Source organism: Manacus vitellinus, unplaced genomic scaffold (assembly GCF_001715985.3).
Source record: "Manacus vitellinus isolate BGI_N305 unplaced genomic scaffold, ASM171598v3 scaffold_6_pilon, whole genome shotgun sequence".
Classification (NCBI taxonomy): domain Eukaryota; kingdom Metazoa; phylum Chordata; class Aves; order Passeriformes; family Pipridae; genus Manacus; species Manacus vitellinus.
The window spans coordinates 15,517,283-15,533,312 of record NW_021940750.1 but is presented as its reverse complement, the minus strand read 5'-3'; the positions used below and the strand labels follow the sequence as shown (position 1 = coordinate 15,533,312).

At 32.8% G+C, this 16,030-nt stretch overlaps 1 protein-coding gene across 2 annotated transcripts in view; it reads right to left on the bottom strand.

Annotated features, from left to right (window-relative positions):
* Positions 1-205: 205 nt before the first annotated feature.
* The window catches only part of SCFD1 (sec1 family domain containing 1), a 49,892-nt gene continuing 34,067 nt past the window's right edge, over positions 206-16,030 (bottom strand). For both annotated transcript variants that reach the window (XM_018082865.2, XM_018082864.2), the window contains exons 19-25: positions 15,854-15,929; positions 13,635-13,688; positions 8,905-8,957; positions 6,394-6,427; positions 5,362-5,427; positions 1,337-1,405; positions 206-407 (exon numbers count right to left, since the gene is read on the bottom strand). In XM_018082865.2, coding sequence (XP_017938354.1) covers positions 384-407; positions 1,337-1,405; positions 5,362-5,427; positions 6,394-6,427; positions 8,905-8,957; positions 13,635-13,688; positions 15,854-15,929 — 376 coding nt within the window. In that variant the 3' untranslated portion in view covers positions 206-383. The remainder of the gene's footprint in view (positions 408-1,336; positions 1,406-5,361; positions 5,428-6,393; positions 6,428-8,904; positions 8,958-13,634; positions 13,689-15,853; positions 15,930-16,030) is intronic.

Genomic DNA, 16,030 nt, shown 5'->3' with positions numbered 1-16,030 from the left:
AAGATATTCTGGTTTCGAGAAGAACATATCCCCGAATATCTCAGATTTGACCTTTTCTTGAAACTATTGCCCTATTTACTGTATCAGAAACTTACATATAAGAACTTGAAAATGCCATGCTTTTCAGCCATCTCTGTCATATACCATAGTTAATACTGCATTTAAAATTTAATAATGTAAAACTGACCCCCACCAAAAATATATCAGGTTTTAAGGTTTATTTCTGAAATGCTGATATACACCGTATTAATTACACATTTTTTAAAAGTTATCATATTAGTGAAACGGGTTTAAGTTTTAATATAATGACAAAATTAAAGATATGAAGATATCTGAATGTGGTAACGATTCTGTTGTCACACTGCCATCCAGGTGTTTCAGTCTTATTTCTGGCCAAGCTGGGACAGCTAAACATGAAGAGACAGAAAATCATTAGGTTGCTAATCTTATTCTTTCAAACTAATATCCAGTTCATAGCGTAAATATTTCTGTCCTATAAGCTTTGTTTGTCTCTGACAACCAGAAGTATGCTGTTAACAGAATATTTAATGCATACCCTCAGAGGAGAGGATCTGAGCTTCAAATCTTCAGATTTGAATAAATCTCACAGGTACACAGTCAAGACAACAAAAAAGGTTAATTAAGCTGAATGAGGAGTTAAAAGCTGTTAAGTACCATTTGTTTCCTTCAAGTGCAACAAAAATTAATTTAATTCTTTAAAATGTAGTTTAGAATAACAACTTATTCTCATCTTAGTAGGACATAAAAACATAGGTGGTGACAGCTACTGAAGGACTGCTATTTGCTGACTACCATGAATAATTTTTATTTTTTATTTATAATGGAATGAGGCATAGAGAAGTAATGGTGATGATGATGTTTAAAAACACTAAAATACAGATTTTAGTATAGGTATGGACAACAAGCTTACACTAGGCCAGCATTTATATACATACACACACATATTTATAAACCAGGACAAGGGTTTAAAGATCTTCTAACTGTTGCAAGAACAGCCTGGAAAGACATGTTATTTGTGAATGTATCAAGAACTAACTCAATTTTTTTCACTAGGATTTCTAAAAAGGCAATTATGAACTTGTTCTCCTGCATTACCTGTGAACTCACATTCACAACACAGTCTTCAAAAGATAATGAAAAATAACAGCTTCGAGCCCCCACTTCAAGCAAACAAAAATGGTTAACAAGAATATGTATTAAATCTTCACAAATTAGGTTTTTTTTGGTAAAAATCCATGGAGAGATGTAGAGTTATATAAGTCAACACACAGTTAAAGAAGTAATAAATATTACAGAGGTTATCAAAGTTATCTACCTGTTTTATAAACTGCGTAGCATTAAAAAGTTCGCTGCAGCCATACAGGACATGTTTGCCTTGTTTACCCTAAAAAAGAAAAATCCATAAGAAATAAAGTGTTTAACAGAGAGCAAAAGTGGCTTAAACTAATTATATACTAAAAGAAACCAGTAAAATCTTGATGATGTTGAAGTCTTATGCTTTTGGCTGGAAAATGAATAGTTGCTCCACTGCAGGAAAAAAGCCTGTAAATAAACTGAAGTGGAAAATAAAGGACCAGAGGTAGAAAGTGGAAAAATGGGACATCTTATACATTTAAACTCACTAGAATGCAAAGCTCTCCGATCTATCTATGAATGGCTTCAGGAAGCTAACAACCTTACTTGAGTAAAGCCTTACTCCCCAGAATAACTGGGCGATTCGCTAAGAATAGTGCCAACATATTAACTGTTTCTTTTGGGTTAAAGCCTGAAAACTTCCACCTGTAGTTTATTTCCATATGATGATGATATTAAAACAGCACTTTTTTTTTTAGAGGAATTCTGAAACAAAATGTTAAGTTCCCTCAGATGCATAATAAACTCAGTTTGCAGTTTAACAGTATTCGCTAGATATAGTAATGCTACCAAAGTGCAATGTTAGCATTTGGGAAGTGAAAATTAGTTTAAGTTATACATAGTTTCAGACTGAGTTTACTTCCAGTGTTGGGTTAATAATTCCCTGAGTCTTCAGAGTTCTAGCACAGGCTTGAGAAATCTGTTTCACTGTTAAATTATTTTGCCTTTTCCCATATTAGTTAGGTAAAATTTACCTATTAAAGAGCAAAATAGGAATCATTGACAAAATGATTGTTTCACATAAACTGCTAATTGTGCCATTTCAGCAGAAAGTACCAGAAGCAGATTTAAACAGTCCTTAGCTGGTGGGGATGCCTACTGGGGAGATGGTAATCCTGGTTCAAGTTCTCATCTTTATTGAGTGTTTTGTAGTAATAAGCTATTCTTGTTGCTGAGCAGGATCTTGAGCTTTCATCTTCAGACGTTTCAGGCCATTCTTTCAAATCTTGATATCTGTGTTCTAAACCAGTATTTTGACAGATTCCCCTTTCCATACTGTGATTGAGAACATTTGCTTCTGCCTTGTACTAAAATTTTAAACTATACAAATAACAGTGAAATGAGACTGTTGCCTTTCAGGCAGCTCTAAGAAACATGAAGGTACACTTCCAGTTTGCCACACTCTAAAAGTGTAATTTTAAATATGTGTATGTAATTCATGTTCATTTCTTAGTTTATTCAAACAAAGAGCTATATCTGCAAATAATGACTGGAGCCAAGTTGAAACTGCTTTATATCTAAAAAACCCTCAAACTTCAGTACTCTTCAAAGTCCAGTATTTCTTAATGACTGAAAAACTATGATTGATTTAAATTTCTTGTGATTGGAACAGATTAACAAGTAGTACTTTTCTAACCATCTGCAAAAGGAAATGAAAGGATATGCTACATTCTTTTGTACAAAACAGTATGCTAGCCTTCCCTTGGAGGCTTCCTATGGATTGCAATTCTGGTGACATGGTTTCAGCATGTTGAACTGATCTTGGCCAATATATTTATTTTAAGGCACAATCTGCCTTAATGACACTATAAATATTTGCTTTTTGATATTGTGAGATAGTCCATTCTAGCACTGAACTGCAAATAATTGGATTTGAGTGTTCCTCTTAATTCTTGTACAAAAAAACCCTCAGAATGTCAAAGCTGAATGAACATTGCTTCCTGTTTTAGAAAGTTTTAAAATATTTTCTCTGTGCTTTCAGATGCAAACTGGCAAAACAGATAGTGCTTAGAAAAATAAAGCAGTGAATAAAATCTCTGTGGTATCTGCTTGCAAGAACATGTTGATTTTCTCAAGCAAGGGTTGTTGATTTTTCTCTTTTTTTTAATCTGGAGGAAGACTGATTGAATATGAGAATAATTAATAAACTACATACATCTGTTGAAACTATAGAGGCTGGAAGTGTACCATATGGAAAAGCAAATTTTATTGGATAAGCCTGTAAGAGTCACCTGGGAGAGGCACCCAAGTCTCTAGGTGGTGGTAGAATTAAGGTTTTCATTAATCTTGTCTTCTGAAGAGCAAATGGCTAAGTGGAATAAAGGTGAAGGAGTCTTTCCCCTTGGGAGGTCACCTCCCACTGCTCATGTACACCATCTGATCGGAGAAACGTACAGCACCCTTTAGCTGTGACAACTGTTCACAGGTTCCAGGAGAAGAAAAAGTATGTTCAGCCTCTGACTCTCCATAAGATCTAACATTACCATTCATGTAGTTTTCAGTTCCTTCGGTACTCTCCCTCTGTTTATCAAATGACTTCCTGTTTGCCCTCTTATTTCTCAGAAACTACAGTTTCCTGTCACTTTGTATGAAGTGCCGAGTGCTTAACTTGTCATCTTACAAATGCCCTGTATATAAACGTACACAGCAAACCTCAGTTCTGTCAGTGTGCAGCTATAATCAGTGAAGTGTAGTAGCCTCTAGGGAATTCAGAGATTTTTTTTTTAGTAGGAAGTAACAAATATACACCACAAATACACATGTTGCCGGGCATCTTTTTGAATTCGTATGGTACTGAAGTGGCTTTGGGTAAACTAAGGAGCAAGCTAAATGTTTGACAGTGCACTCTGCTACAGGCAGATGCCTCACTGAATTAGTTATCAAGGATGGTGATAAGTCTAAATGACTTTAATTTCCATTCCTCTTCTATCCTTTCCCCTATCCAGACCATCTTTGTTCCAAAATGGCTGCCTGTTAGAGGGGAAAACTCAGCACACGTGTTCTGACTTTTCATTCTTCATGATTTACCTGGACATAAAGCCCTCATGTGCTTGTTTTTTGGAAGAAGTGTTTTTCAGTGACTAATGCTCCATATTTATTCTTTTGTGTGAAAAGCCTCAATCCAGTCTACCACAGGACAGGACAATTGTACCATGAATAAGGTTAGGATCAGAAAAAAAGAATGGCATGCTGCTGCTCTTAAATAATTTTTTACCTTCTTCAAAATTTTACTAAGATTCCTTTTGTATTTTTTTTATTCCTGGAAAGTGCTGGAATACCATCCCCGCTCCCCAGGAACTGTAATGATTTAGTTAACTTTTCTCCATCCACTGATTTTGTGTTCTGCTAGACTGGTCATCTGGAACCAGAGAAATTAGACCTGTTACACAGTTGGTTACGTATTTTCTTCTTTGTGCCTATGTTTTCTTTGTGCATATCTTATGATTTCTACACAGAATAAATGATGCAGTGTAACAAGAATGAGCTTCCATTAACTCACGAGTGAAAACTTTTAAATGTGGGTAAGTAATAAGCACTTAGATACTGATGCTAATCTGATATTTGCTTTGACAGATAGCATAGTATTTACATAGGCTTTTGAAACCCTTTACACTCAAGTAAGATTGTCATAAAATAAGATACTGTAATCTGCAGGTTGTATTTTGAACTGACTCTACATTCCTAAGCTGCATATAAAAAAGCATTGTAGTATCTCTTTTGTAATATTTATGAAAACTAAAGAATTCTGAGCAGTTCCTTACTTTCAAGGTTACGATATGCTACAGCTGCTTTATTTAAGAACAGCAAATGAAAACTAGTAACAGGACTCTAAAACAGTATGAACAGCCAAACTGACAGCATTTAATGTATCAGTACAGAAGAGAGGTTAATTCACTTAGCTATGTCTGCTACAGTTTTCAACCATGTTGGTGTGTATGAAGACAAAATAAAGAAGAATGCATATTATTTACTCAATTCCAAAGTACAACAGAGCAAAATAGCAGAAACAGGTCTTTCTTGGTCTGAATTAGTAATCCACAATTTCTACTGATTTCTTATGTACTTTTTTCCCAGACTCTGTATAGAACAAGGATTTTAAGGCTAATTTCATAGACTTGATCTTCCAAATGCTAAATATTACAGAAAACCTGCTATGACTGGTTTCTATCAGTAAGTTATATACTGCAACCAAAGAAGTACACATACCTTTATGTAGTCAATAAGATTTTGATATTCAATATAGTTGCCTCCTCCGACTACAAACACTATGGCCTAAAAGGCAACACACACATTATCAGAGTATGCAATGAAATTCTCATAATTTCAGTAGCAAAATAGCAAATCATTAAATCCAAAACAGAAATAATCACAATTTTGTATTAAGAAGTACTTGATACAGACATGGTTTCAACACATTACTTTTTTTGTGCTTTCCCACTTCCCACTTATTTACCTGTAATAATCTACAATATTACAGGTAAAGGCCATCAGTATTTTCTGGGCTACGCTTAAAAGAGAACAATTAATGACTAGACAAAGGAGACTTAATAGTTGTATTGTTATTACTGACATTTTTGCTATGACCATCTGTTAGCCATATATATGATACCACATGGTATTTCTTTTGTTCTGGAAGATAATTAGAACATTTCAGGAGAAATCTGAGACTTTTGTATGTCTTTGCCAAGGTAAAGATTTTGCTTATGAACCTTGGTAGTCAGGTCAGGTAAGTAAGACTTCTACTATTTGCAAATATTTATGTTGAAAAATACTGAAAGTTACAAGCATTTGTATGAAATGACAACATTAATTATTTTGCTTCTTTCCTTTAATTGCAGAGACTGTTTAAAATAGTCATGTACATCAGTGGTCAAGACTGCTGTTTAAGGCTGGACAGAGGATTAAATCTAGAGAACATTCTCAAGATTTGGTATAAAAATGGGGTTTTAAATTACTCAGTACCCAATTAGGATATTAGTAAGTCCTTGTATTACCTTCAGAAGAATTTGCTAGATTTTTTTTCTCCAGTATTAGTTCATGCTTACACAGTTCTTTGAAGATGAAAAGCCTTCTTCAGAATAACAGCTAATTATAATTAATACTAGATATAATTAGTTTTAAGTGCTTTTTTTGCAAACAAGGCCTCTCATTTTCTTAATCATGATTATCAAAAATGACTGGTACTTCAGGATGTATTTATTTTTAACACATTGAAAAAATAATTCCTATGTGACTTACCTCCTGGAATGGATTTTTATTTCTTGGAACTGAGCTATAAAAAAAACCACACAAAAACATACAGTTCATATTTTATTAGACATGAATATAAATAAGCAAAATAAGTAATATACACATCATGTTTATGAAATACTATATAATATTAGACAAAAGTATAAAATAGAACAATAATTGCCTTTGTGCATTCATCCTCCAAGTGTTTTATTTAAATTATTTGTTACAGAAAACAATTCATTCTACAGGACTGAATACATGAGTAAATAGGAGTCTTACTTCATCATTTTTAAGGTTGCTGTTTGAATCATAAGCTTTATGACAACAACTCTTCCAGAGTTTAAAAGCTCTAACTATGGTGCTGTTACCTAGGAGCAAATACCATGAGTAAAAAATGTCACCAGCATTAGCACAGTTCATGGCACTTACAAATCCTGCCTACTGGAATCTTAACCAGGTAAGCCAGTCAGTTTACAGTGGCTGGATATAGCTTCAAAATCTCAAAAACTACTCTAGGCAGGAGGTATGTGGGATCAGAATTATTTTGGGAGGAAAAGGTAAGTTACAGTTTGGTGGTACAGACTCTTCCTCTCCATTTGAATTCACAGGCAGGTAGCACGGACAGTGGGAGAAACCTTGCACCTTCAGGAGGAAGGGGAAAGCGAAGAAAAGGCTATGAAGGGTCAGTCTGCCCTCCTGCCCTTTGCTCACACACTACCACTACCTTCCTATCTGTAGCCCCAGGCACTCAAATACATCTTATGTTCTAACACGGATTAAAAGCATTACATTTTCCCCTTCAGCTTACCTTTTCTCTTATTCCAAGAAGTTTTCTCTGAGAGACCAACAAAAATTGACTCAACACAGATTCCAGTGTACCAGAAAAACAGGTTTTAAAAGAGAATGGCTATGTCTAATATGTTGCTTTGTCCGTCATGAATATTGCAGACTCCCCATAAGTAGAAGTGTTACCCCAATGCTCTCTTTTGAATATCATATAGCAAATCCACATACATTTTGTGTCATCCTTTCAGAGGACGAGGCCTGTTTATATTTGACATAGGCTTTACACAGGATATAAAGGTACTCTTTAGCTAAGACTGAATTACAGGAATGCAGTTCCTACTCTATTTAAAACATAATAGATAGCAATGCCAATATTTTTTAAAATAGTACTAGATTAGAAAATAAAATTAGTCACTTTTTAATATTGTCCCATTAATTATATTATTTGATTTCACTATTTTAAACAAGTAATACTTTGTCATGCCAGCTAACCTATGTTTTTTATCATCTACATAAATATTTGAAGGGAGAATTAGACAAACCCCTATATGGCTATATTAAGAGTTTTGCTGTCATGATCAAATATGATTTAAGGAATATAACTTAAGTTTATGCACAAAACCCAAAAAAACCCCAAACCAGAAATTAAAAGCTTTTCCCTGCAATGACTATTACAGCTACACATAATGGCACGTTTATGAACTGCTGTAAATGCTTATTTTTACATTGTTTAGAGCAACATTAGAACTATACGGAGTGGGTAAAAAAGTATATGTACACGAGAAAAACTCTTTGGCTTTAGTGAAACAAATCTTTGCACTTTTGCACAAAATCCACCAGAAATGCTACAAAAGCATTACAAAACAACGAAAGTTAAAATTAAAATACAAAATACTAGTGATTTTCTTCTCTGACACTTTCAAAATCTGCTTATCTTTGAAACTACATAATCTGCAATACTTTTCAATAAAACTTACATATTATCTGAAATTTGTTTTTTACTTTCCATGTTTCAAGAACAGATGAACCAAGTAAATAAAACCAAGTCTGGACCTACTTTATCCACATTTGTCCCCTAATAAACTCCTGCAACTAAATGAGCTGATTGTTTTCCCACAGGTTTGACGAAAATTATTTTTAGAAGGTATATTAAAATAAAGTATCTTTGTTTCTAGGATGTTAAATTAGGTGTGACTATCAGCCAGTTATTGATCAAAGATACAAAGCGAAAGATAAAAATTTATAAACTTCTAGTGTAATTCCTCTTCCTCTCTTTTACTGGTAAAATAAACTATATCCAAATCTCCCTTCATATGCACATAAACATAAAATGTGCACCTACCCACACAAAAGCAAATGCAGTCAACTTTTAGCGGGTTGTTTTTCAAACAGTGGAAAACCACAAAGTTTCAGAGAAACCAAGCAGTACAACTATGAATAACTCTAACATTTATTATTGCTAAATACTAGTACAAATTCCCATGACTGAACTGATGTACATGTTAGCAGCATGTTCAGTCACTGGAACAAAGATTTTTTTTTTGCAGTGTTACAAGATATATCTGGTTGATCCAAGTTCCCATTGTGAATTCCTTCAACACCAACTGTCTTGACTTAGAATCAATGACTAAAATTAATTACTTGTAGTCAGCAAGTAAAATAAAACCAGATTTCTTAAGTTAGCCTTTTCACAGAGTACAAGGAAAGAAGCAAAACTCATAGTAAACTCACCTGTCACTGCCTCGTAGCATCTTGGGGTCAAAATACCGGTAGTCATCTGTCTCCTATTAAAAAGTATGTTTTTATCTCAAAAGTTTGGCATTTTTTGGCTTGTATCTATTATGTTAAACATAGTTCAAACCAACATAATTTCCCATCACATAATTCAAAATTAATTGTGGTGTCCACTAATATTTATAAAGTTTGGACGTAACTGAACCAATACAGAATAAACAGCAGTGAGAAGCTGTAAGGGTACTATTAAGCTTTTTATTTCCGGTTCATCTAAAATTGACTATCACACACTTTCCAAAAAATACACTGGTTGCATAATAAATCCCAAGAGAAAGGCAGTATGCAGAAAGAAAAAGTACGGTGTTATCAGCTTTATAGGAACACCACACGGTTAGTTATAAATGCTAAAATTTTCCAGCTTACAGAGATTTGCTATTGTTTTAACATTATAAAACAAAACACTTCTGTGGCAATGAATGCTAAATACAAGACAGATCAAAATCTGCTACTGTTATGTAACTTATCCTTCTCATTTCATGATTTATGACTACTATTAAACCAAAATTAAGCTCTTGAAGAAGAAATGTGTTCCACAAGCATTTGAAAAGTCTGACTGTCTAAACTATACAAAAAAATTTTTTCTTCACACAAAACATTGAGGTACTTCCAATATTTTTATTGGCAACAAGTAGGATTTTTACCAATTATAATGGTTGAAAAACAAAACTTCTTAGTAACTCCTTTTGACAACTACTTGGCTTTCTGCTGTTTCTACACTACATTTTCATCCAGGTACTCTGTGGATAAACTGTATGCACGACTACAATTGAGTTCACCTGGGTGCATACATGGAAAGACCTCTCTTTTGATGATTCTGTACTACAGAAAAAATACTTCTTGAGTAGCAGACAGATTATCTGGGGAATTTATTAGAGTCAAAGTATAACTACCTCTAATACTAAAAAATATTTAATATACATGTGGTTACACACACAGAAAATAAATCTATTTTATATTAAGAACTTTTATGTAGTTACATAAAATAACTCTCTTATCCTGAAGTTTGGCTTTAAAAAAAATTAATTTAGATCTAATTTCACACTGAACCTCTGTAAAATGCTTTTATATGCTCCACCGGCAATTTCAACTACATTTGTAGTCTGCCAGCATTCATGATTTTGGCAGCTTTGTACATAAAGGTGATATAGTGACTTTGAAGTAATGAGAGAGCTGGGAATGGACAGAGATTGATAAACTAAAACTGAGAGGTATTTGAGAAACATTTACCTGGGATAAAGAACTGCACTTTCTCTGCTTGTTAGAATGAATTACAGATTAATGCCAGAACTAAAAATGAGAGTTAATACACATATTACAAACATTTATTCCTGAATGTATTACTCCTGTGTTTTTTCACTGTCAGCCTGTATAAGTAGACACATGAAAAGTGGCTAAGAAATCTAAATGTTATAAATTAGTTTATTTTTTGTTGTTGTTTAAATACACCATTCCTGTTGAAACCAGTTCTGAGGGTACAGAGAAAAGAAACTCTATTTGATTTTATTTGCTTTAAGAAACAGCTAGCTTGCCAACAAAAACAACTGTATAGCTGTTTCCTTACACACAACTGAATTGTGTGAATTGTGACTTCCTGAAACAATTCAAGAAGAAAATGCATACTTTTGCATACTTAATTGTCAAGATTTCAAATTAAAATGGAAAAAATCCCATGGAAATGTCATTAACTATCAGTATGTATTTGTTTTTCTGCAGAATCTAAGATGACTAATTTGGATTAAGGAAACCCTCTATTTTTAGAATTTTATTTTGTAATGCATGAAAGGTAATCCTACAATATATCCCAAATCTGAAAGATACCATATACACTAAAAGGGATGGTATTAACCAAAATACAGTTTCATTAATATATATCACAAATAAGATCTATCTACCTCTTAAGTCAATACAAATGTACATTCTGTATTCACTGAAGCTAAACCCCTTTGTGAAGCTTTACTTATCAAAGATTGTCCTAACTCAATAATCAAATTATTTTGTAGAAGATACTTAAAAGAACCTCCATAATTCTATAGTAAATGAGGATCATTTTCATACCTATGGGATAAATTCATGTACACTTGACAATAAGATTTTTTTTGTTTTGTTTTAGGAAGATTTAAGGTTTTAATCGATCTATTAAGGGACACCAAAACAAAGCAAGTATGTTAGTAGATTTATGAACAGAACATTCCTTTGTGAAAACATTATCTTAAAAGCAATTCCTTAAAAACCTGCTTTGACCAACAAATATTATTATTTTAAAAACCCCCAAGTAACAGATTACTTTAAGGTCATGAAGGAATGCTTCTGAATAAGTATTTCAAGAAAAAATGTAACTATAGTTAATCTACACAAATTAAAAAAATTACAAGATGGTATTATTGCCCGTAAGAACTGTTCTTGCTGTTCCTGCTTCTGAAAAACTTGGAAAGCACAGGTATAGACCTGTGTCCTTGCTGGTAAGCTTGTCCTTGTGAGACAAAAGAAATAGCAGGGACAAGTAACTCACAAAGTGATTTACAGACAACCTTACAGAGTTTTGCATAGGGTATCATTCTAAATAGGTTTAAGATTTCAACTGACAATATTTGTGAATATTTGTGGTACAAGTTGTACATTTTATATATTTACTTTATTGTTGCAGTTCATATCTAGAAATTAATTTAAATTATTTATGTTCATTGTAATAATTGTTTGACTTCTCAATAATCTGCTCTAATCTTGCATTACAACTTTTATTCATACACTGATCACTGTGGTTAATAAGATTTAATGAACCATAATAGAGATTTTTTTCTGTGTTGTAAAAATATTAAATCACGAGGGCTTTTTTTCCCCTGCCTTTGTATTTTGCCTGCAGTGCAATAGTTTTCTATTCTGGGGAACAGAAAAAGACTCCAAATATCAGAAGATAAACACAGAAGCCGCCACAATGGTGTATATCTACGCATTGACTTTTTCCAGATACAATTTCACTTCTGTTGGTGGTACAGCAAATCTAAATATATTCCACAATGACTCTCTGGCTTGCTTCTGTTAGCTGAAATTTACTCCAAAACTTGCTGTCAATTTTCTTGCAGATTACGAAAATCATTTTTTAGGGCTTGCCTGTTCTCCTATGACTTGAAAAGTAGTTCTCCCTGTTTCAGGCCATGAATATCAGTCTCTGACATGCCAGTGGAATGTGAAGCTGCTGACTGACAGACTGGCTCAATGACTGCTTTTTTCAGTCAGAAGATCAATATTTTTTCCAAATTATCAAAGTGGTGCTGGCTGTTTTCTACTAAGTAAAATGTGGCAATATCAACTCAGAACCCCCACCCTATATGACTTGTAAATTTTTCCAAATCAACTCCTAAACTTGTAGCCTAAGGAAGCTAGTGTTTATTTTGAAAAAATATTGTTTTGTTTTACACCTACTTGTAAGTTTTCTGTAGTTTTAATTTCAGCTTTCTGTGGTAAGTGTTCTGGGTGACATCTACTGGTTGACTAGCTAAAATTAGCTCTGTACATGTTTTGCAACTCTTGCAAATAGGAACAACAATCCACTAACACTGAAAAAAGTGTCAATTCCTTTGTTTGTTAAGAGAAAGCAAATTATCACTTAAGAATCATGACACATATCATCAATGAAGTACAGTTTAAGAGAATAAAGGATTACTTGCATGTTGATAATTTTCATATTTTACAATTATTTTTCTCCCTTTATATATAGTTAATAGCTGAAGGTGAAAGTGGACTAAGAATGTTTTGAATCTACTAACAAGTGTGAGATATTATAATTATACAATTATAATATATATAATACATATAAATATATAATATATAAATATAATGTCTGATGCGGATGTCATTAAATGAGGAAGATTGATATGATGTGGCAAACATATTAAAGCTTTCTAAATAACTTTTAACAGGTGATTTTTTCAGGACAAGTATGTGAACAGGTTGGTCATATGTAAGAGTTTTGCAGGAACTAAATACACGGCAAGAAAAATGACTGCATTGATTATATACTAGGCATAACCAGACACAGGGCTATTTTTAGATGTAAATTCTAGCAAATGCCTTGACTATCTAGATAACACGTAAGCATTTCAGAAGTTTGTAATATATAAATTTCAAATAGTCTGAGTAAATTTTCACAGAAACAAGCCAAAAAGAGGACTTTTCCCGACAACAACCATCTCTGCTTGCAAACAGAATGACTGAATCAGTAGTAAAATATTTTCCTCTATATAGCACAGTTTAAAGATGTGGGAAATGAAATTTTCTCTAATATGCCTCTTTGTAACTACTTTACTTATGAAATTGTGCTCTTTTAAAAAAAAATCACCTTGATGCAAAGAAAACTTCAACCCACAGCTTAACACAGAAATTTAGGAGCAACAGAAGCTCAGTACAGCAGAAGAGTAATAGAAGCTCAGACCAGGAAAAACCTCAAAAATACTAGTTCCAATGAGACACAATAAATTGTCATTGTTTAGAAACAATTTCAATAAAAAAAGTCTTAGTAAATAGTAATGAAAATGGTTCTATTCTTGAAATACAGCATGATTGGATTTAACTGCATTATCATGAAAAAAATTATCCCTGTTATATTATATATCCCAGCCTCAAGATTTCATTTGTTCCACCTCTCTCTGTATGAATGCAGTTGTACTCACAGGGTTTGACTTCATCTCCATGAGATTGTCCAAAATGCGTCTGACTGGCAGATTCTGTAAAACATAATGTGAAGTTAATGGAATGCTGAAATGCTTACTAAGAACTATTTGCAGGTACACTATTATTTATGGAAGAGTTTACAGAGCATTTGAAATACTAATTTCAACATTTTCCCTCTTATATTTTGTAAAGGTTAAGCATATTTATCATCACCTAAATTACTCTTCTGTACAGAAAATGCAAACATCTGAGGTGCATCTAGCCAGAGGATGAAGGTAAAGTACAAAAAAAGTGTGAAGATGGGAACAGAACTGTATTTAGGTATAAGCAACATATGCAGACGTGATCACACATGAACTTTTATTAAAAAAATTCTTTGCAGTTAAAGGAAAGAATTTTAAAGCTGAAGATGATAATTAAGGGTGTGATCCTAAGCAAGAACTAATGTTGTCAAAGAAATGGGTAAAAAAAACAACCCTGGCAACAAATGTTTGGATGAACTGCAAAGGAATAAACTGAGGCGAGATTCAAGACCACTGTTCCGTATTTAAGATGGGAAATTTTAGCTTGGACAAAAGATCTGAAGTATTAAACAGTCAAACTATTTCAGTTATAATAAACTGAGGGTGAGTTTACATAGCAACAGAATTGGAAATGTGTCTTGTTGACAGAATATATCAAAAGGACATTCCAAAGGACGATCTACACAGTACCCTGAAAAACGCTTAGTAAAAAATGAATGTAAATCCCCAAATGACTGAAGGAGAAATAAAGTTAACTTTAATAAAAATACCACAGACTTACATTAGGCTTAAAAATATGAGAAGAACAGCATTTTATTTGGCTAAGCTAAAATACTCAGAGAAGGAATTAAAAGCCAGAAAAGGCATATCCTGAAAACATTGGCAAATTGACTTCTTTCTCACTCAGAACTCAAAACAATGCAAGCCATATTGTCAGGAATAATACTAACTCTTTAAAGCCACACATTTAAAGAAATGACAAAATGTTAAATAAAAGAACAGGAAGTCTCCTTTAGAATATAATTATCTTCTTTTATTATAAGTAAGAGTTCATCTGAACAGTTCTCTATAAAATATAACTTCCAAGCAAGCTGCATTTTTAAAAGTTTCCTCAACCATTTTTGGTGGTATACTACTGATTTGTAACTTGTAATGCAACTTATCATATCTAGTCACAGTTAAATTCCTGCACAATTAACTTCATTGAATAACCTACAAAAGTAAGATCCCATTTTTACAAGATAGCTGATACCTTTCATGCGTAAATTATATGTTTAACAGGGTAAATAAACAAACAATGGCAATGATAAGATTAAGTAAGTCAAAAAGATAAATGTTTAATTAAGATTTCATTTTAATTAGTTCTGATATGATGTATTTCTAAACTAAATTCTGATTTTTCAACTAAGAATTTGATGATCTTTTTCTTAGAAACATTGATGTCAAAATATTACAGAATCAAGATTATAAACTAAATATTGATTTACTGGCATCTGATGAAAGTACATATTGAAGAAAATAATGTGTCTTCTACAGGGAAGTACTTCTGGGAACCACAGTTCAAAATTTCAGCTGCAAGTTATACAACCAGTTTCTTTTTTGTTGTTGTTTGTTTTCTTTTGGGGGGTGTACATTGACATTTGCATGCAAATTATCCTCAGAAATATTTTATAAAGCTTAGTAAATATTTGAAGGTGGCCATGTCATTATAAACACATTTTGATTTTCATGCACATTACAAGATTATGGTTGCTGTACATTACTTATGTGGGAAAACTAGAAAGGCTTGAACTGTAACTGAACAGAGAATTTACACTTTTCAGCCTTTCAATCATTCTGGAATAGATTCACTTAACACATACTGTTCTAAGTAAAGACACAGATTTTTTGTTTATGTTTATGTGGAATACTATTTTGAGTATTCCACAGCTACTCTTCTTATAATGCTGAAATCAGTCTTAATTGCACATACTGGAATCTAATTCCTTACAAAGAGGGATTCAAAGAAAATGTGAACATTATTTGTTACTTATGTAAAAACAGGAAGTTCCAAAGTGATAGATCTATCCAGAGATTTATGTTTACTTTTTTATGTACAATGGATTTTATTAATATGATAGAGGTACTGAAATCTGTTTTCCCAAGTATTCACAATACTCATGTAACAGACTTTTTTATTGTTTTTTTAAACTTACTTGTTGCTTCAGTACCAAATTCTTCACTCCTTCCATTACAAACTGTGATCCTGTATTCATAACACGTGAAAACAGACTGAAAAAAACAAAATAAAGATGATGTGTAAGACCTTTTTTATATTTTTATTCTTAAGCTTTATATGACATCCAATTTCCATTAATGTTGATGGGACTTAA